The 22,500-nt window shown below is 45.4% G+C and overlaps 2 protein-coding genes across 3 annotated transcripts in view; one reads left to right on the top strand and one right to left on the bottom strand.

The window, feature by feature from the left end:
• Positions 1 to 4,334, top strand: part of fscn1a (fascin actin-bundling protein 1a) — a 39,107-nt gene extending 34,773 nt beyond the window's left edge. The window contains exon 5 of the mRNA XM_083650252.1: positions 1,072 to 4,334. Within this exon, the coding sequence (XP_083506378.1) occupies positions 1,072 to 1,280 (209 nt within the window). The 3' untranslated portion in view covers positions 1,281 to 4,334. The remainder of the gene's footprint in view (positions 1 to 1,071) is intronic.
• A 6,434-nt stretch (positions 4,335 to 10,768) lies between these two features.
• rnf216 (ring finger protein 216) overlaps positions 10,769 to 22,500 on the bottom strand; it is a 41,171-nt gene continuing 29,439 nt past the window's right edge. For both annotated transcript variants that reach the window (XM_083648573.1, XM_083648572.1), the window contains exons 15-17: positions 20,479 to 20,701; positions 18,718 to 18,787; positions 10,769 to 12,116 (exon numbers count right to left, since the gene is read on the bottom strand). In XM_083648573.1, the coding sequence (XP_083504699.1) occupies positions 11,752 to 12,116; positions 18,718 to 18,787; positions 20,479 to 20,701 (658 nt within the window). In that variant the 3' untranslated portion in view covers positions 10,769 to 11,751. The remainder of the gene's footprint in view (positions 12,117 to 18,717; positions 18,788 to 20,478; positions 20,702 to 22,500) is intronic.

A 22,500-nucleotide genomic window follows, 5' to 3' on the forward strand; every position in this document is an offset into this window, starting at 1 on the left:
CTTCGTGCGGAGCAAGCGGACAATCCGATGCATGGGTGCTGCCCGCCCGCCTGGAATCTCCGTGGGCAGACCCCTGACAACCACGCTCTCAAGCGCGCGCCTTTTATGCTATTTCTGTAAATACGATATCCCTGGAATGCGCGTTTTAACGAGCCAGTTACATTTCTTTGCATTCTTAGAGATTATAGTTTTTGTTTTTTGTTCATGTTTCTAACAATTGGCCAAGTTAGTAGTTAGTTTATGGGATAGGAATTCTGCCAGATGACAGGCACTAGGCGCCATTTTCTACTTCATTTGGAAGAGAAAATTATCCTGAAATGAAGATTTGATTGACAGCTGTATGTCGTGATATGATTGGTTGAAATGGGGTAGAAATTTGATAGTACTAGGTGACGTCAGCAAACTGTACATTACTGTTATCAATGAAATCTTGAAAAATGAACTTTTGATGTGAAAAACTTTTGTGATTTCTTTTGCATACATTATTAAATAGGTGCACTGCATACCCAGGTATTTGAACTAAAAGAAAAGAAAAGTCATTTTTGGGTTCAGCTCGACTTTAAAGGGATATGTCACCTTTTTGGGAGCCATTTGCCATATTGTCTATTAAAACTAGAACATACATGGCTTTATTTTCCATCTGCGTGCACTACAAGCTGTGGTAGAGCCCTCGAATGCTAATAGCTTAGCGCTAACAATGGCAGTCAATGGGACATTTGCCTACTATGGTTCAGTCGCCCAAAATGCACATTCAAACAGCGCCATAAAGACTCTCATGTACATGTTGGGACTCGTGCACTCACCACGTGATGAAATAATAATCCAAAGTTAGGTCAAACGGTCATTTTCATAGTAAATCCAGACCGAGAACAAAACAAAGAGTAACCGAACTAACAGGAGAGTATAACTGTAGTTACTTCCTCGTTTGCCACAGCGCATGCACACTACTGATGACTGCACACAGAGCATGCCCTGTATCCCTTTAAGAAGGTGTGGGAACCTTTTCACATACTGTACCCTCTCTTCTCTTCCCTCTCTTCTCCTCTCCTCTCCTCTCCTCTCCTGCTCCAGACTCGACAGGTAAATACTGGATGGTGGGCAGCGAGCAGTCTGTGGTGAGCAGCAGCGACACGCCCGTCGACTTCCTGTTTGAGTTCTGTGACTACAACAAGCTGGCGGTGAAACACGCCGCCGACGGCAAGTACCTGCGCGGCGACCACGCCGGCGTGCTGAAGGCCAACGCCGACGACCTGGACACCGCCACCCTGTGGGAGTACTGAGCACAACAGCCCTACCCCCTCCACACATCTACCTATCCCCCTCCCTACCTCCCTACCAGCCCTCATGCCGCGTTCAAGAAAACTCCGAAGTTTCAACTCGGAGTTTCCGACCTCCAACATTGCGTTTCACACTGTTATTAAATCAGAGAGAAATATAAACACACGTTGCATAATGACACCTCAAATTAGGTCAACAAACACTTTGGTGAAGCCAACTTGGACAAACTGGGGCCTTTGAAATGATACCTGAATTTCCCAACCTGTAATAACGACCTCGACAACCGTTCAATTCATTTTTTGCAGGTCGGAGCTCGTTTTGTCCCGAGTTCCGAGCTGTCTTGAACGCGGTATTGCTTACGACTTAATATGTTGACGAACTGCACATCTCTCCCCCCTCCCCTCTTTCCGTTCTCCCCCTCCCTCTCTCTCTTCCCTGCTCTGCTCTGCGGTGCCTCACCTTATATTTGTTGCCATAGTTACCGTGGGGCTGTGCACTTTTCCTGCTCCGATCCGGTTTGCTGCTTGACCCCCCCCCCCCCCCGACCCACCCGTCACTCACTCTCTCCTCGCCTTACGATTGGCCCCCCTCTCACTTGGATGCCCCGCCCCCTTCCGTCCAGAGCAGAGCTACCTTAAAGAGCACCTCCTCTCCAAATGCACCCACCCCTCCCCACCTTGTCTTTCTATTAGTCTCTATTGTCTATGTGAGCAGCACATGGTGGCAGTATTTATGGTGTCGGACCTGGTTCTGGTAGATCAGTTTCTACCCAACCCAATCTTCTAAAAACAGATTCTGCACTGGATCTTAGGGATGCACAATATGGGATTTTTTGCCGATATGCCGATATTTTCAAATTATTTTGGCCGATTGAGGAACACCGATATATTCACACATTTCCCTCACCTATTTTCACATCATTTCAACATCAAGTCTCTCCTGTAATGACATCAACACATTATTATGCCTACTCCTATCGTGATGGCCCACTGGCAGATGCAGATATGAATACAATGCTTTTCAAAATGTACACATTCACTGAGAAGAAAACCTATAGTCGAGCATCAGGCATAAGTAAAGAGTCATTTTATCGGCCTGTCGTATCAGTAGAAATGTTCCTTTCAGGCTGTTGCCGATATTTCTTTTGAAAGCCTTTATCGGCCGATGACGTAGCGATATCGTGCATCTCTAAGATCTAGTACGGCTGCTTCTAGCTTACTGGATCTAACTCGTCCATGTGAGGGCCGACGGTCTGTTTCTGTAAGACTGGGTGATGTAGAAGTCTCTTTTTGTACGTTTGTCTAACTGGAAGAACAGCTTTCTACCGCTCCAGGTCCAGTATGTATGTTTGTTTGTAGAGCCGGCGCTGTCGCCTCGCTCGCTGTGACGATTATGTGATGTAACTGGAGTGGATCTGCTGATGAGGACGATGATGATGATAAAGATATTGAAGATGATGTAACTGACACGTGCTCTCTTCATCTCAACTGCAAAATGTAAGCCCAGTTTCCCGTGTCATTCTCTAGCTGTGTTCTCATTGGCGGGCGTCGGGGGAAGTTTTGATTTCCTGGACCAAAACAGGATGTAGGAAGTCGAATCGGGAAGAAAACGGTTGTCCTCCTTTCCCTCCACAAACTAAAAAAAGTCTAAAAAAATATATATAAAAAATTTAAAAAATGGCACGGTCACATAATGTTTACTGCACTCTCCTGTCTTACTGGAAGAAACGCTCATTGACGCCGACGAAACCAATGCATTCATTTCTTTTTCTATATCCAAGGCACAGACATTATCATGGGTGGGCGTTGGGTTGCCATATAGCAACTGGACTGAAATGCTCTTATAGACTCTTATTGTGAAAGCTGCTTCCTGCCAAACGTAAAAAACTAAGTAAAGCCAAACCTTTGATACTGGAACTAACGATCATCTCACTCACAACTGGAATCTGGTGCTCGTCATTAACTATCTCATACACACACAAAGCCTCGACCAAGAGACTGTAACAGTGGCCTAATGACCTCAATCTTCTTCTTTGGTGTTAATCCCCGTCCATCTGCGGTGACCTTTGACCTGTGTCACATGACGTCTCCCGCAGGAAACCCTTCTATAATTGGATTAGACCGCATCAGGATTCCTTCTCTATAGAGCGCCAAAGTCACGCGCCCTTCCGGGTTCATAAGCGTGCGACATAAGAGATTTCATTTCCTGTTAATTTTTCCTTCGATGTTTTGTAAAATGCTTCTAAAAATAGTTTTACTTGGTCAAACCAAGTGATTCAGCTATATTTAGAATCGGGAGAGACCATCAAATATTTCACTCGGACCAAAAGCAAAAAAGCTCAACTTTTTCTTGTTTGTTTTGCTCAGAGTGAAATGTTATGTGGGAGGGTTATAAGAGGACGTGACTTTAGCGCTCTATAAATTCCGCTAAGAAGAAGCTGACTTTAGGGTGTTGGGCATTCTGCAAAACTTTGTCTGTAAACGGACTGTTATCAACAACAACGTCTGTTAGTCTGTCTATAAACAGACTGCTTTCAACAACGTCTGTTAGTCTGTAAACGGACTGCTTTCAACGTCGTCCATTAGTTGGATTTCCATAGATTTTCTAATGCAGCAGTAAAGACGCCCTGCTTGAACGAAGCGCCACCTTGAGCCATCCTGTCGACGTGGAAATCAATATGGAAAAGCAGTGGTTTCTGTCCACAGTCACGGCCGACTCTCTCTCTTTTTTGACCATTTCAGCAAAGAACAGTAGAGAATCCGAAGAGCGCGGTTCTAGGCTGCGTCTCCATGGTGACCAAGGTTTAGACAAACGGATGTGGAAGGGCAAACATGTGGTAATGACTGTGCCTTACTGAGTTTATGGGCAGTAGGAAAATAAAAGGAAAAAAAATAAAATGTTAACAGAAAAGTCTTTGCTTTGTATAACTGGAACTTCCTTTTCTATTATTATTTTGTATAATTTTCTTTATTTTATTTTGATATTGTGGTTGAATCTTCCTCTCGTGCCATTGGTTCACCTGAAATCCGATGACCAATAAAACTGGGATTTGGAATATAAAACCTGCCTCCTCCTGTCATTGAGTTTCAGCACTGAAATATGCTCCGTCTCTCCCTCTCCATCTTGCACAATGAAAATGTAACTTGTCAGAAGATGATTGTTATGGTTTTAACCAATCACAGCCTTCCTTTATGGTTTTAACCTATCACAGCCTTCCTTTACGCCGCTCATTTCTCATCATATCATCACACAATGCTACATACTTGGTGGCCATCCAAGTTCTGACCACAGCAGCTCCGTGTGCTGTGCTGTCCCACACACACACACACACACATATGGAGGCACGCACACATTTTCCCCCTGTCTCCTGAATAGAGCCTTTGTGTTGAAACGTTTATTCTGGTGCAGGGAAAGGGCAACCCCCCCTACAGTCTCTCTCTCTCTCACTCTGTCTCTCTCTCACAGTCTCTCTCACTCACATAGTCTCTCTCTCGCGCTCGCTCTCTGTCTCTCTCTCACACATAGTCTCTCTCTCGCGCTCGCTCTCTGTCTCTCACATAGTCTCTCTCTCTCTCTCTCTCACATAGTCTCTCTCTCTCTTGCTCGCTCTCTGTCTCTCTCACGGTGGTAATGTAATGATGGAGCCTCCAGAGCAGCTCTCTAATCCATTTCCCCCCGTCAGGCTTGTGGATCCCAGAGGAACACCCAACATGGCAAAACAAACACACCCCGCCCCTCCATCCATCCTCTCTGCCTCATCTCTCTCTCTCTGCCATCCCAAAGTCTGTCACCACCGCCACACTCCACCCCTCCCTCCCTCCCTCCCTCCACCCCTCCCTCCCTCCCTCTCTTCTCTCTCACCATCTGTCTGGATTGATTCTGCCGAAAAGATGAGTCACTCCAAAGTATGACCCAGATCCCAGGAAAGGGCGCAGTGGTTTGTGGGTACAGTGACGAGGCTGCAGGCAGAGTCCGCGCTCTCATATTTTTCCAGGCGAACGAGTGATGGAGAGAAGACACTGGGCGGGGAAGGGGGGGGGGGGGTGGAGGAGAGGCTGTGTGTGCAAAATGGTCACTGTCTCCACCCCTCTTCTGAGACCCCCACAACCACACACCGTCGCCATGGCAACAGCAGCTGCTGGAGAGCGACGGGTCTGAAATTGAGGGCGTGAGGAGGAGAGAATCCTTCATCAGAGCCGGCTTGACACAGCAACGTGTGTGTGTGTGTGTGTGTGTGTGTGTGTGTGTGTGTGTGTGTGAGAGCAGAGGGTCTGCCTTTGATCAGAGAGGAGCTCATCATTGAGGAAACCGCACAAGCCCCTCCCCCCTCCTCTATTCTCTCTTTCCCATCCCATCTACAGTCTCACCAGCCTACTGAGGATGTGTAGGAAGACTGATTCAAGCAACAGTTCACCCCTGAATCAAAAATACATATTCCTCCTCTTACAGTATCTGTAGTGCTATGTACCCCTTTAGAGCAGGGGTGTCCAAACCTTTTTGAATGGGGGCCAGATTAGATAATGTGAAAATGCTGGGGGGCCATGGGTGCTTCTCACATATAGGTTATGAATAAAATGAAAAATCACATACAAATGTACTCGTAAGATTTTGTTTACCATCTGAAAACATTAGTTCTGCATGTGCTGTTCCTACTTGGTGCTTGTACAGGTGAAGGAAAAAAATGCAAATTGAACTTGCTTGATTAACCAATACTGTGTGGAGGGCCACATATAGTATATTTTGAGAGACAAGACGAGGGCCACTTAAAATCTGTCCGCGGGCCGCAATTGGCCCCAGGGCCGGACTTTGGACATGCCTGCTTTAGAGCGTTTGTATTACCTTGAGTAACCGGGTCATGATTTCTGGAATGAGCGAGAGTGCTGAGTTTTTCAAATGTATTTTTCTTGGCACTCTGTGCACCACAAGACAAGTGCTATCCAGTTCCATTGTATTCGAGAGAAGGCAGACATCTCTATGGCCGATCTCTCAAAACTCCGATATCTCAAAACTCGGCATCTCACACCAAAATGATCTAGATGGATAAATAGCACAAGAAGTAAGAGGAACAATATGTACTTAATGTACTTTGATTTTCCAGTGAACTGCCCGTTCTCTCTCTCTCTCTCTCTCTCTCTCTCTCTCACACACACACACACACACACACACACACACACGTAACCACCCCACCCAGCAGCACAGTATTCAGCTTGCTGGCTGGAGGCTGGCACAGACTGTTGGCAGAGGTTACGGTGAGCCAGCAGGACAAGGCAGGCACACTGCACAAGATTGTATCAATTGCAATTGTGTCTTCTTCTGTGTGTGTGTGTGTGTGTGTGTGTGTGTGTGTGTGTGCGCGCGCGCGCGCGTGCGCGTGACATCAATTTATCTTTCACCTGTCTGCCATCCTGCTTGCTCTCTATTCTACCATCTGCATTGCTGAAATCAAATCTCTGTGTCCACTCTGATCTTCTCATGCAGCCAGTGGGTCAGTCATATGAAACTAGGCATCTCACGTGATCGATTCCTCGACTCGCCCACTGCCAACTCAAACTGAGCCGGATGATTCAGACCTATCCACAAGTGTATTTGTCTCTTTTATTCTCTTTTATTCTTTTACTTTTTTATATCAATACGTTTTAATATTTTGTCGGTGTGATTTGTTATGTATGTTTTTATGTTTTTAAGATCCTTACACGCCAATTCCAATGTAGTTTCTACTGCAAATGGTGAATAAATTGACTCGGACTCTCGTAGAAATACTTTTTTACTTTTATACTTTCGAGCACATTTCAGAGTCTGTACTTTTTTTTTTTACTCTTACTTGAGTAAACAGTAGCCTACTTCCTTTACCAGTCTTCTTTTGCACAAGTGACTGTCTTCTACCTTAAGTAAAGAATGTCTGTACTTTTCCCATCTCCGTTTATCGGTACAGTACCTTAAATTAGTTCAAATGCATGTTGACAGATTACGTGTGGTTAGAAGAAACTGACAACTACTACCAATCACAGTTATAATGCCTGCTGCTCTAAAAGAAACTTCCGGAATTGCTGAACTACAAAGTTGACCATAAAGGGACTCAAACCTTCAGTCTTCTGAATCAAAATCAGACACCTTGTCCATTAGGCCCTGATTAGGCCAGGTGGTTTGACCGCTAGAACCGGGTAACTTCTTATTGATTTACCACTAGAAAAAAGGTTTTTGTTAAGTGTCTAAAAGCCCTTAGCCTCAGTTAGTCAAACCAGCCACACCTGAACAGTTAACAGGCTGTGATTAGGCCTCAGATCCGTTTGTTCTGCGTTGGTGTTTTCATTCCTGAGATCGAGACTGAGATTTATTAGATGACCTTTGTTTAATGAAATTGTTGTCCTGCTTTGCTGTTTATTTAACCCATTGTCTGCCTTTGTTTGCCTTTCAAAACTGACTGAGGCTCGAACCCACAAGGTCCAAACTGCTAAAGAGCAATTCCAACTCACTGAGCTACTGGGTCATAATGACAGTTTTTTTCCCAGAGTTTATCAGTTTTTCCTCTGGCTCTCGACTTTCAAAAGCCACTAACTGTGGTGGTGGAGCAGGGATCAAACCTGCTACACGCATGTTCCTGCATCTCTATGTGGCTGCCTCCATGAGGTTAGAACCCAGGACCTCAAGAGTGCCGGAGGCTTGAACCCACAAGCTCCAAAAAGCAATCCAATGCTTGAGAGAGGTTTCTCTCCGAGTGCATCAGTTTTTCCTCTGGTTTTGGCATCTGATGTGAAAACATAAAGAGTGAGACTGGTGGGATTTGAACCAGTGAACAACTACAGACCAAGTAGCTGTTTATCTCACTGAGCTAAAGCCAGGGTCTGTCCTGCCACCTTCATCAGCTTATTCATATCAGTGTTCAAACTACTGATGATAAAGACATGAGGTGGGCATCTTATGTGACCATTTCAGCCAGAATCTGATGCAGGAATTGAACAAACAGCCTTCTGCACCACATCCATGTGTTTACCTGGTTGAGCTACAGCTGACTTCCTCTAGCATATAGCTGGGCAATATTATTCAAGATTCAAGATATTGAATAATTATGGACAAAACCATACCAATAAATAACAACAAAGGGTTACCATAATATATGACATCATTTGGGAATAATACTTACAAACCTCGTAGTGCAAACAAAATGCAGATACAAGAGGGAGCTGGAAAGCAGGGCAACGGAGACACTTATAGAAAAGGTTTTATATCAAATTCCTCATTTAGACCATTAGACCCTCCAGCGGTCTCAATCGAGCCACACAGCTGTAAAAAAACACACTCATTAAAAAAAATACTCGATTAAAAACACACACACACACACACACACACACACACACACACACACACACACACACACACACACACACACACACACTCGTTAAAAAAACACTAGTTAAAAAAAGATTCACAAACAATGTCAGGGGAGGTGGAACTCAGGCCGCAAATACTGTCTAGGGACCACATGCTGCCAAACACAGGGATTTAATATGTACACACACACACACACACACACACACACACACGCACACACACACACACGCACGCACGCACACACGCACGCACGCACACACACACACACACACCCTTTGATATAATATCTGGAAGCGTGAAGGTCGTCTGGGTTGCTATGAAAAATAGATGCAAAGAATATAATGTGTGTGTGTGTGTGTGTGTGTGAGGGGAACAGCTGGAGACACTGATATGGGAGCATGCACTGTAGTTAGTCACACACTCACACAGAGCCAGAATAACAGGATGTGATATTTGTGCATCTCAGGTGTTCCAGTAGATATGTATGGGTCATGTCTGGTGCATCAGGTGTTCCAGTAGATATGTATGGGTCATGTCTGGTGCATATTTTCTTTAGTCAAATCTGTCCCATTCAGGGGGAGTCAAAAAGAATGGACAACATGTTTCAATAGGGAATGGAGACTGTTAATTTACTGCTGAATGCTCAGATTTACAGCTGACATTTAAATCTCATGACAGATGAAAGGTGAATGTGCATAACTGGAGCAACAGTGAACAAATGGATTTTCATCATATTTACCATCAATTGAGGTTCAGTCCTCGATATATATATATATATATATATACATACATACATATATATATATATGTATATCTATCTATGTGTAAATGTTTTGTAATAACTTCAGACGTGTGTATGGATGAGACAGAATTGCAGCCATAGGCAGAAGTCTCGTTTATTCAGCCGTATCACGTCGTTAAGCCAATCCTTTGTCCTGTGAATTAAATGAGTCATTAGCAGATAATTCTCTTTAATGCGATCAGATTATAATCCAGGATTTGCACACAGCATCTGGCAGGCCCAGGGCCTCTGCAAGGACCAGAGCAGAATAGAACACAGTAGAATAGGATCTCTTTGGAACGGCGACTTGATTGTTTTGGGAGAGCCAAAAGGCCGGCAGCAAGAGTCAGGGTCAAGTGTCACATGGTTTGGGGGTCAAATGTCACTGGGCGATTACAACAACGCCATCATGCTGGAGGCGTCCCGTGGCGGTCGTAAACATGGAGTCACACACACACACAGATTTACTATGGAGATATTTTCTATCTGGAGACTTGAATTCAACAAGCCTTTGTTGGTGTTATAAGATGCTCAAGCACAAAGACATATCGGCACGTTACCTGTATCGGCCGATAAAGGCTTTAAAATGAATCGGCATGGGCCCGAAATGAACATTTCTGCCGATATGACAGGTCGATACAATGACACTTTAATTCTGCCCAAATGCTTAAATAAATAAGATATATAAGTTGAAGTTGTTTTATTTTGAAAAACTTAGTATTTATGTCTGCGTCTGCCAGTGGGCCCATCATGATAAGAGCAGGCATAATAATGTGTTTATTCCATTAAAGGAGAGACTTGATGTTCTCTGACATTAGGTGGGGGTAAATGCGCGCATATCGGTATCGGCCAAGAGTTGGAAAATATCGGCATATTCAGATATCGGGTGGGGGGGGGGGGGGTGAGTCCAATGTCTGTCGTGCATAAAAAAACACTACACGGGATGATGCCTGCGACACAAGCTGATTAAAGCCAAATTCCCCCTCACACAGACACGCTCCGACTCAAACCCCCCATGACTAAAACCATTAGGGCCCCCAGGCTACAATGGTACTTTTACAGTCTGCATGCAGAAACAAGGGTCTGTAAGTGTGTAACAGAGTGTGTGTGTGTGCGTGCATGGCAAAGTGATTTGTCACACTTGCAACACACTTGGCTGAACAAAGAAATCTGCTCTCAGCAACATCACAAAGCTCCCGCTGTCTCAGCGCCACGATTGGTGGAAAGCAGCCTCGTCCGCCATGTGATTGGTGGGACAGCATCGGGGCTCAGTTATCATGAGTCAGCATGAGGGCTGAGTTATCATGAGTCAGCTCTTTTTTTTTTTTAAGCGTGAGACGAGGGGGAAAGAGAGGGACAAAGAAAGTGAGAGAGATTCTGTCCAGCCCCGCCCACACAAAGCCAGAACAGCCCAAAGGCATTGAGATGAAGATGATGTCAAACAGGCAACAAGCAGAAGCATGCTAAATGCCAAAACAAAACTTTATTAGAAAACTGTGCTCAACTGTGCCAAAGATACAGGGAATGCTAACTTATTTCACGTATTCAAAAATATCTTTAGAAACCGTAAATAAACTGTATCCAGGTGCTAAATTATTCAATCAACCGACCACAACATTCAAACTTGATACGATGCAAATTAAAATAAAACAAAAGAAACCCCAGGCTCGGTGGGGGAAGGCAAGGTGTCTTGGTGTGCGTCTCTCTCTCTCTACAGGTACACTTGTCATTTCAGCACGGTTTTCATCGTCTGAACATGTGAGGAGGACGCATCGACTGGCAGGTCTGGACGCTCCCAGGAGGCGGAGTTTACTTGAATTTGGTTCCGATCAGCCGGACCACATGCTGGAGTGGCCGCTGGAAATCTGCACAAGCGCGTACGAACCGAGCAAAGAGACCCAGAGGAAGGAGCTAAAAAAGACAGACACATACACACATATAAAAAAAATACAGCAACATTAGACACAGCAGATGGACGAGAGGCCGCATGTGGATCGTGCAGCATCAGATCTCAGAAACGGTGCTGAAATGACAAAGTGTAACGGTAGAGAAAGTGTGTGTTTCAGCTGGTGAATCAGACAGTCATCCCAGGAGGAACACACACTTGGCGCTGTGTGTCAGGCTGGTACAGCCGCCTCAGAACATTTCAGCCAGGAATAACGTTTATTAGGCAACCTTTCGTCTTGAACGTGACGATTCTCGCAAGAACAAGAACTGTTTATTAGGCAACCTTTCGTCTTGAACGTGACGATTCTCGCAAGAACAAGAACTGTTTATTAGGCAACCTCAGCCGATGAGAGGGCGGATTCGTCTTGAACATGATGATTCTCGCAAGAACAAGAACTTGGCCGTGTATGTGTGTGTTAGCGTCTGTGGTAGCGGTGCGGGGGTCCGTAGTGCATGGGCAGGTCCATCACGTGGACCTGGTGGTCATGGTTGACAGGTGGGTGGTGGTGGTGGTGGTTGTTATTGTTGTTCAGGGGGGGCAGGTGGAGCAGCGGGGGGACGTAGGGCGCCGGGGGGGGCAGCGGAGGGAACCTCAGGGCGTGCAGGGCGACAGGGACCTGGGCCTGGACCTGTTGGTAAATGACCTGCTGGGGGACCAATAGGGGAGCTCGTATGGCAGCTCGAGGCAGGTCGTGCGGGTTGCGTCCAGGCACCACGACGCGAGGCCGCTTGGGAGCAGTGACAGGCTCGGGCGGGGGGCCAACCCGCTTCCCTGAATTTTCTGAGAGAGAGAGAGAGAGCGGGGGGGGGGGGGGGAGGAGAGCGAGAGAGAGAGAGGGGGGGGGAGGGGGAGGAGAGAGAGAGAGAGAGAGGGGGGGGGAGGAGAGAGAGAGAGAGGGGGGGGGGAGGGGGAGGAGAGAGAGAGAGAGAGAGGGGGGGGGAGGGGGAGGAGAGAGAGAGGGGGGGGGAGGAGAGAGAGAGAGAGAGAGAGAGAGGGGTCAATCAACATTGTATCAATCATCTCTCCTCCTCTAGTCCAGTTCCTCAGTGTAAATATTACTGGTGATCCGGTCTCTGGGGTTGGCTGGAAGGTTGACACCTAACCCAACCTACATCCACCTGAGGCCTATACCACGAAGCAAGATTACTGGCTTAGCGAGGTCACTTCAGGTTTAACCCTGGGTTTGCCGTGCTACGACGCTAGTTAACTTCTTACCGAGATATATTTCCATAGCAACTAAAGCTTAATTTATACTGATTATAAAGTGTCGCTCAGCACATGGTCGCAGACGAAAAAGAAAGTGTCGCTCACGGTGTTGCATTTATACTTCAGAGGACGTTCGCCTCGGTTCAACGGTCACGTGACACTCGAAGGCTATAAGCAGCTGCAGACAGCCACGGCAAGAGAGGGAACGAAATGCACAGTGAAACCACCTGGGAGGCAAGATGTAACGTACTTGGCTGCATCCGCATATAAACAGCACACAACCACACAACTCACCTCCTCTTTCTCTGGGAAATTGGTCACGACGTTCTTTGTGATTTTCACGAAGTCATACATCAAGGACAGGCTGATAAAAATAGCGGGGACACGTTCATTAATTTCAATCGAGCGAAAACTAGCGGGTGGACCCCAACCAAAACAAGGAAGTCAAGCGGTTGCCGTCTATATAGCCAATCAGATTTGCGTGATACTATGACGTAGTCAGCGACACTAGACATTTCACTAGGTAGCAGACACTGCTCGCCGACACTTGAAAGTGTCGACTCAAGTCCCCATTTCTGTCGGCGACCGTTTCAAAAGTGTCGGCAGATGAAGCATAAATTGGGCTTTATGCTTCACACTTAACCTGGTCGATAGCAGGTTAAGTTGCAAGGATAAGATTAAACCTTAAAAGGCACCTCTCACGAACCAATGAGCTTCCTGGAAAAGGAGAGAAGAGTCTTTTGCGACCGCCAAGACCCATTTAATCATACGTCTCCAAAGCACACCGTGTGCGCAACGGAGATGCTGAACATCGGTAGCGAAATCAAGCAAGCTGAATAATTTACGCATCGAGACAATCTGCATTTTTTTTGCCAGCCCTCCTTTCTGTGATTATTATGTTCAGCAGTGTTGCCTTTGGTTTTTATTAGCCTTCATCTTTGAATTCTTCATATTTCCTTGAGATTATGGTTTGTTCCTCCAGCGTGAAGTAGCCTATTCATTTTTATTTGCTCCCAAGCACGTTTGACCCTGCTGATTGCAGCTGAACGCTGCGTGCATGGAGAAATATCACTAAATCACCTGCGTAAAAAGGTTACCATAAACGTCACCAAAGCGGACTAAGGTGCGCTGTGTGCAACAGAGCTGCTATTTTTATTTTTTATTCAATTAAAACTACGCCCGCACCGTGTTGATTCAGATCCTATACTAAATAGGCCTATGGATTTTGGAAATTTAGACTGAGTTTACACTCCTACTCACAAAAAACACATGCAGGTTTTAGTAGACCTATATTCATCTGCTGTATAGACGGTTTTAACTTGACAACAAAAACATTCTAAATTGAACCCCCGCTCACTTCCTGTTGCAGTGTTTGCTATGGAGCGGCGAAAACAAAAGTAACGATGTCAAGTGAATATTTCTGCAGTTTGCCGAATGCTGAGAAAAAGGAAGTGCTGTGGGGTTGCGCTCTGGTGAAAACCGTCTATAGGCACTAGACAGAAACAGCAGCAGAAATCAAATGACTGATACAGTCATTTGAACGACTTTAGACAGTCCTTCAGTAACAGACTCAAATCCAACGCAGACTTTGATTGTGACATGCAGTAAAGCTGTTAATTTGCCACTTTGATGTGGCTTTCAATGAATGAGGAAATAGGCGTGTCTGACGCTGTAAAATCGGAGCTGTCCATATTCCATTGTGATTGGCTAGTTGTTACAAACCACGCCTCTTTCGTGGGGACGAGCTCCTGTTCACGAGCATTTTCAGGTGCACACACTCTCAACTTAATTAGAAAAACCTGGATCCACTTAACGAGTTGAGAACTAGATTTGTGGTATGACTTAGCTAGAATCTAGCTAGATGGCAATGATCTGGTTAAACCAAACCAGATCAAGGGACAGATCCTGGATCTGCTTATCCTACATTCGTGGTATGGGCCTCTGGTCTGTCTTATCTCTAACAATTCCGGGAATCTCTGTCTGTGTTTGTCTGTCTGTCCTTTGCATATCTTCGAAATAGGGCTGCCACGATACACCCTTTTCACAGGGGCCATTTTGTGTCGAAAAGGCAGGTGCAAGGAAAACAGTAATGAGGGTTTCCAACTTCCAATCATGGAATCATGCCATTGTTTACAGTTTCTTTAATGATCATTGTTTCCTAATTGTAGATCCTAGTTCCTACACATTTTCAATTCAAACATTCCAGAATTTTTCCAGACCTTGATTTATTTTGAAGATTTTGTCTGGTGTTCAATATGATTTATGCAGAAAGACATCTTGCCCCTGCTGTAATTATGTGTGTAACGGACCATAACCACAAAAACTTCCATACTTTTTCCAGACATTTTCTCAAATTCCCAAACTAGTCAAGACCTGGAAATGATCAAATTGATTTTCAATACTTTTCCAGATGTCTAGGGAAAATAAGGTTTGACCTTAAACTAATTGCAACAGAATTTATTTTCACATTTTTATGTTCATATTGATGCCCGAAACACTGTAGTAAAAATCCCAGAAAATCCCATTAGTGGAAGTATGTTAAAATGAAGTTTTTTCAAAATGGCTGCCATTATTAAAATTTTGGCCATATCTTGACTCCAACTAGACCTCGAATTACAAATTTGGTGTCTATTTACACATTTTTGGGAGCAAGGAATCCACAGAAATGGTTGTTGAGTCTCTAAGTAGAACAGATTTTTATTTTCTCATGTAAGTATGTAGTCGTAATACAACATGGCATTTCTCACAATGTTAGCTACAACTTCGTATTTGTTAATCATACACATTTTGGGTGATACCCACTACCCTTGAGCATATTGAAGTGATTGCCATTGGAAAAAAAAAGTTTGTTGTTTCATATTTCCAATAAAAAATGTGTTCCGGTAATGAATTTATTCCCTCACAGTGTCTCTACAAGTGTCTGGAAATACATAAAAAATGAGCACATCTATCTAAGGGAGCTAGGGCTCTGTTTGTTTGTCTGTCTGTCCCACTGATGACATCATCAGTGATGTCATAAATCCACTCACACACATGTCTCAGTGATGATGTCATAAATTGTGACACACTCAGTGATGTAAGAGGCATTGTGATATCATCAGTCATGTCATAAGAGGGTGTGATGTCATCAGTGATGTCATAAAAGCAATGTGACATCATCAGTGATGTCATAAGAGCAAAATCAAGTCCCAGGGGCAGACACTGAAAGAAGTGGGAGTCTGGCTTGTCTTCAGCCATGGACAGCTGTATGTTGCCAGCTCCAGGACAGGTGATCCAGCATCCCTGAAGTATGCCATCAAGGAGCAACCAGGGCGAGGCCGCGTAGCGGATGAGCTGCTTATGCGAGCTGCAGGGCCAGCTCGGCGAGCTGCAAGGCAGGTGAGCTCGCGTAGCGCGCAAGATGCCTAGTGATTTATAATTTCAATTTGAATGGTGAAATTAGATCCTACTTGATATCTTCTTGATATCTTTTAGTTTTGCTATGAGTTGTCCCATGTTCATGAGAATCACCCACCTGTGGCATTCTCAATCCTCCCATAGGACATGGATGAAAGGCCAGGGGTCTCTGATTTCCATGTAATTCACCAGTAATCCATGTGGGTACATGTGGATATTGATGTGTCCAACTGCTGCTATGATGTCACAGCTATCAGAGGTACTGGTTTGGCTCTCTGGTGTAACTCCAGCTATAAGGCCCATACCATGGAATGTGTTGTGGCCATCAATGGTTCTGATGTTATGGTCAACATTATCAGCAATGTACTGAATGAAGTGGCCTTCAACATTGCCAGGGAGGTATGTTCCTTGAGAAGCAGCTGCACTTGACTCAACTTTTTCACCTCCTGATATGAGGAACAGAATTGAAGGTTAAGTGTTTTCACCAAAAATCTAGATCCAAATTGGTGATGCATTTGTCAGTCCTATCTGTAATGGCGTGATGAGAACCCTTGCTGGCCGCATGGCCTGTCCTATTGCAGCTATGTTTAACTCACAGTTCTCGCCAGCAAACAGTTCTTTGAGGAGAAGCTGAAGGGTTTCCATGTTTCCTTTGGCAGATGATATATTTTGAGGGATATGCATCTCTGGGAATCTTGATATCTTTTATGTCAGTCTTTACCAGTCTGGCAGCAGTTTTCTGCATCAACATCATTATTGTCCTTCCTAGATGCATGCACTCAAAATATTTGAGGCCTTCGGCTTCAATGTAACCACTTCTGGTTTCCAATTGATGTATGTAATGATTATTTGATCACCACATCAAGGTATTGTTACATTTTCACAGTTAGGTCTCCAAGTGCAATTTGCTCATCATCATTCTGTTCTAAATAGATGTCTGCTCTTTTTCTTTGGACAACCATGTTCTTCATCAAAGGTCTGAGGTATTTGTTTTTTGGTACAGATAGCTGGCATCTGCAGCATGAAGATCTTGGGCAAATTAATCCTGAAGGTCTTCTTCCTCTGTGGTGTTTTATAGCAGTCGGTATCCTTTATGTTGCATTACCGCCTCCTTGTGAATTTATCAATCCACTGTTTCCCTACATTCTGTAAAACCCGATCCCCTCTCCTCTCCTGTTGGTCTTTCCTGAAAGTCTTCTTCTACTTTTAATGGCTTTCTGGCAGTGATGCCTTGCGGTGGTCCTAACAGGAAACATAAGTGGGCGGGCGGCGTGTGTGCCACGATTGTGATGTCATGTATCAGTGATGTCATCAGTGATGTCACTTGAGCAATTTTGATGTCATCAGTGATGTCACTTGAGTAATTGTGATGTCACTCGAGCAATTGTGATGTCATCAGTGATGTAATAAATCCTTCTGTGGTGTTTTATGGCAGTTGGCATCCTTTGTTGCATTACCGCCTGGCTGAGGCTTTATAAGTGGTTGGAGTATAAGTAGGGAGAAGAGCACAAGTGGTAGGCTACATCATCTCCAGAGTAAGTGTTTATTGTTTATTTATGTTTGTTTATTTGCACAAAGAAAATGAATAACAACAGATAGTACACATATCTTAATAAGCTATTATTAAGCTATACCTATTAGTAAGCTATTAGCTAACTAGTAAGTGCTTATTAAGCTAGCCTACTTTGAATGGTAACAGACAATGACTGTCATTGGTAACAGACGATAAATGGGGGTCAACTTATCCATAACCTTCGGATATAGAGAACACTTAGCCTACCTGTCCACTCGTCTGCATGTTTGAGCTACAACTTGCGCTGTGCCTTGCTGAAATCAAATTGCCTCCAATGCGAGACTCGTGAATGACATGACTATGAAGTTATGGTTTGCGATGGCTGTCTGAGGGAACAAGATGTGCATGAAAACTCACCCTTTTCCACTAACTGTAACATTAGAACATATTAGCCACACTTACAATTTTTTATGTTTTGTTTTGTTATGTTACAGTATGTTTGGTAGGGCTTTTCCCTAGCCCCGCCCCTTTCCTGACCACACAACCCTCCCACCTCCCACATACACTCCCCCCCCGATACACCTGTCCATGCCCCCTACTCACCTCTCGAATCCAGACTCTCTACGACCTTCCTCCAGACCTTCCTATCCCTATCAACGGACTCTTTTCCCTAGCCCCGCCGCCTCCATTGAGCCGACCCAGATCGAATCTGCCCCAAAATGTAATGGGTTCTTCCTTGGCCCATGCTACTACACCCTTCCACCGAGTTTCATGAAAATCGGCCCAGTAGTTTTGCCGTAATCCTCCTGCTAACAGACAGACGGTCAGACAAACGGCACCGAAAACATCACCTCCTTTGTGGAGACAATGGCAATTTTGACAATGTTCCACTACTGGGATTTTCTGGGATTTTTAGTATGTTTAATTGGAAGGTTTCAAGAGCTGAATACAACAAAAATAATTTCTGTTGCAATTAGGTTAAGGTTGGGTCATTTTTTCTCACAGATTCCTTAGACTACTGTAAACAACGGTCAAGTTGTCTGAAAGAAAATCTTTTTTCGATGTAGTTTTTTTTGGGTCGTCTGAGGGAAATGTTCTATGGTCTCTCCCGATTCTAAATATAGCTGAACCATTTGGTTTGACGAAGTAAAACTATTTTTTATCAGCATTTTACAAAATGTCTATGGGAAAATAAATGGCGGATACAAATCTCTGGTACAGTGCTGAAGCAGGAAGTAGGCGGTCACTTTGCCTCTCTATACTGACCTGCAGCTTTCTTATTGAGCTCTGCCTCTCCTTCCTTCTGGATGTCCTGAATGATGCGCTCATCATCTTGCTGTAGACAGAGACACACACAGAGACACACACAGAGACACACACAGTTAGCCATTCCAATGACACAAAACAGCAGTTACACATTTAGCTGTTGGGTTAAAAACATAATTGGTGGCTGTGCTAGCTCTTGTTAACTAGCAATGCAGTTGCTTTGAAACAAATGTTTTAGTCAGTAGTACACACATGTAAAAGCCAGAACACCTGAGAGTGCATTCGTATTGTCGTCACCCTGCCATTCCATACAGATCATTCCTCTATTAGAGGTCAGTTAACTGACATCTGCTGGGTTAACTGTCGGCTGACTGTGGCTCTGTTGGGAACAAACTGTCTTAGTAGCTTATGGCTACTGGGTCTGCAGTTTCTGATTAGAGAAGTTGGATTGGTCTGAACTGGCCAGTGCAAGGCTACTTCAACTTTGTGGATAATCTAGCAAAGAAACACTACAGTTATGTTGAAGCCAAGTAAACAGAAAGCCACATCCCCGTGAGTCTGGTTAATGTCCCTAATTAGGCTTTAGCAAAGTGTATTGGGTTGGGCCTCGGCCAATGAGTTCAAATTAAACAAGGGGTGGTGCACTGCACATCAACTGTTCAATTCTCTCAACTTTTTTGGGTGACAATCTATGATTGGCAAAAGAAATCCATTTCATTATGTGTGTTAAAAAGGCAGCCAAGCCACATTCACCAACCCTCCAACGGTGTATTTAGCCATTTCTTGGCAAAGCCTTTCAGATGAGCTTTTGGCCCGCTGGTGCCTCTATAGGGCTACTGGAGCAGCTCCAGGTCATTAGCTGCTCAGGGACTAAATTGCTTCTTTTGGTTGCCAGCAACACTATGTCCAGGTCACTGTGGGCTACCATGAGTCAGATGGTTATGTCCAGGTCACTGTGGGCTACCATGAGTCAGATGGTTATGTCCAGGTCACTGTGGGCTACCATGAGTCAGATGTTATGTCCAGGTCACTGTGGGCTACCATGAGTAAGATGGTTATGTCCAGGTCACTGTGGGCTCCCATGAGTAAGATGGTTATGTCCAGGTCACTGTGGGCTACCATGAGTAAGATGGTTATGTCCAGGTCACTGTGGGCTACCATGAGTCAGATGTTATGTCCAGGTCACTGTGGGCTACCATGAGTCAGATGGTTATGTCCAGGTCACTGTGGGCTACCAAGAGTCAGATGTTATGTCCAGGTCACTGTGGGCTACCATGAGTAAGATGGTTATGTCCAGGTCACTGTGGGCTACCATGAGTCAGATGGTTATGTCCAGGTCACTGTGGGCTCCCATGAGTAAGATGGTTATGTCCAGGTCACTGTGGGCTACCATGAGTCAGATGTTATGTCCAGGTCACTGTGGGCTACCATGAGTCAGATGGTTATGTCCAGGTCACTGTGGGCTACCAAGAGTCAGATGTTATGTCCAGGTCACTGTGGGCTACCATGAGTAAGATGGTTATGTCCAGGTCACTGTGGGCTACCATGAGTCAGATGGTTATGTCCAGGTCACTGTGGGCTACCATGAGTCAGATGGTTATGTCCAGTAGCAGTTATGGTTATGTCCAATAGATAACGATCATATAAGAAGCTGCACTGCACCAAATGCAATGTTTTTTTTTGACAACAGTCTTGAAAGGGCAGGGGAAATCCTATCTAGACAAATATTGAAAAGAAACAACATTGTAGTAGTGGGCTCACCGTCGGGTCGGTCCAGAGGGAGCACTTGCGGCAGTGCCTGCAGGGGGCGCCGGGCGAGCGGGCGTGCTGGCAGAAGTGGTTGTAGCCGTTGATGGCCTCTCGGCAGAGGTAGCACATGAAGCCGCCACAGCGGCACGACATGCGGTTGCAGCCCTCCGACTTGACCAGGCCCGTGGTGCACTTCACACACTTCCTCACCCGCGCTGCCGTCATGCGCTCCTCACTGGGAGGGAGGAGGGGGGAGAGGAGAGAGGAGGGGGGAGAGGAGGGAGGAGGGAGGAGGGGGGAGAGAGGAGGGAGGAGGGGGGAGGGAGGAGAGAGGAGGGAGGAGAGAGGAGGGAGGAGAGAGGAGAGGAGGGAGGAGAAAGGGAGATGGATAGACAGGTCAGTGTAAGAGATGGGTGGAAGAGCGTATGAGGGAAAGGATTTAAGGAAAGGAGCAGTACGGCATATCGGTAGTGCAACGGTAGATTCCCTGACTACCAACATGAGAGTCGCAGGTTCGAGTTTCTGGGTTGGGTCCAGAGTCCTGCACCGGGTCAGGGTTCCGCGGGGGCCCCACCGGGTACCCACAAAAAAAACACGGGTTGCGGGTAAAAAAAATACACTTCTGTAAATTACCGGGTCGGGCGCAGGTAAAAATGAACTAAATGTGGGCGGGTAGAACAACGTCGGAGCCATGTATGTTTTTCTGTTGCACTCAGACTGAATTCTCAGTATTTTATGGTAATCTGGAGCATGAGGCAGCTGGTCTGAGATCTGTCTGAGGCAGGCAGAGCAGAGGGAAGAGAGGAAAAGTTTCTGACGCACGTTTTCCGCTTTGTTTACATAACCGGCATCATTTCAAGTATGCATAGCGTGCATTGTGTGATGCTGTGGACTGCACAAAACATTCCTGAATCAGCCTGAGTGTGGTCGTCACCATCTCGGGTTGCTTGCGCAACTCACATGAGACCAGGGGTTTCTCAGAGCCGCAGCTCCGCCTGCTATTGGTCCGTTATCTGCAAGCTGCGCGATCACTGGACAGGTGACCATGTTAATCATGCCCAAAACGTGGGGCATTTTAACATGGCGGTGAACCATCTATAGTAAGTAATAGAAGATTTATGTTTTAACATGGCGGTGAACCACCTTTAGTAATAGAAGATCTATGTTTTAACATGGCGGTGAACCACCTTTAGTAATAGAAGATCTATGTTTTAACATGGCGGTGAACGGGGATCTGATTCGCTTTTGGTGCCGGCCTCAAGTGGTCTTTTAGGATCACTTCCATGGCTTGATCTGTGGAAGCCTGAGTTTGCTGCCTGGGCAAGATGAAGGCTCTGAGGTGAGCTTCTCAGATGTGCTTCACTGATCTTTCTAGCAGACAGCATCCTGCCTCTCTCAGCAGAGGGCCCAAAACAGGAAGTGCTGCCCCACAGCCCCACTGGGACACAGGAAGCAGCCGGCCTCTCCGCTTCCTGGATTGTTGTCCGGGAAACTGAGCTGTTTCACCCAGCATCCTCTCTGGTGGGGGGGGGGGGGGGGGGGTAGGACAGGAGCAGAGGGGATAGACTAGGGATGGGTATCGTTTGGATTTTATTGATACCGGTTCCGGTACTGGTACTGGTTATCGATAACGATTCTTATCGATACTAATCTCCATCATTTGGTGCAAAAAATAAAGACATGTTATAACGTGTTATAAACAACAAACTAACGCTGGTGATCCGTATGGAAACAGTGTTACTCGAAATGGTTAAAAGTTATATCAATTTGGTCATTCAGTGGTGTTTTACTGCCATGTACAGTAACATAACTAACGGCTAATATTAGCCACAGTAGGCATTACCCAGGGATGCATTGCTCTTAAAGGGCTCACGCCGCGTGAACTACAGTAAATCACATGGGGGGAAAAAAAAATTTTTTCACATGAGTGTGGCGCGTGCTAAACCCACCGTGACGTCACGATGTACCGAATCTCCCATTCATTTGAGGGCACACAAAAAGCAGGTTTGAACCCATAGAGGGAACTTATGCTGC

This window comes from Poromitra crassiceps (assembly GCF_964638095.1).
Source record: "Poromitra crassiceps genome assembly, chromosome: 13".
Taxonomy (NCBI): Eukaryota; Metazoa; Chordata; class Actinopteri; order Beryciformes; family Melamphaidae; genus Poromitra; species Poromitra crassiceps.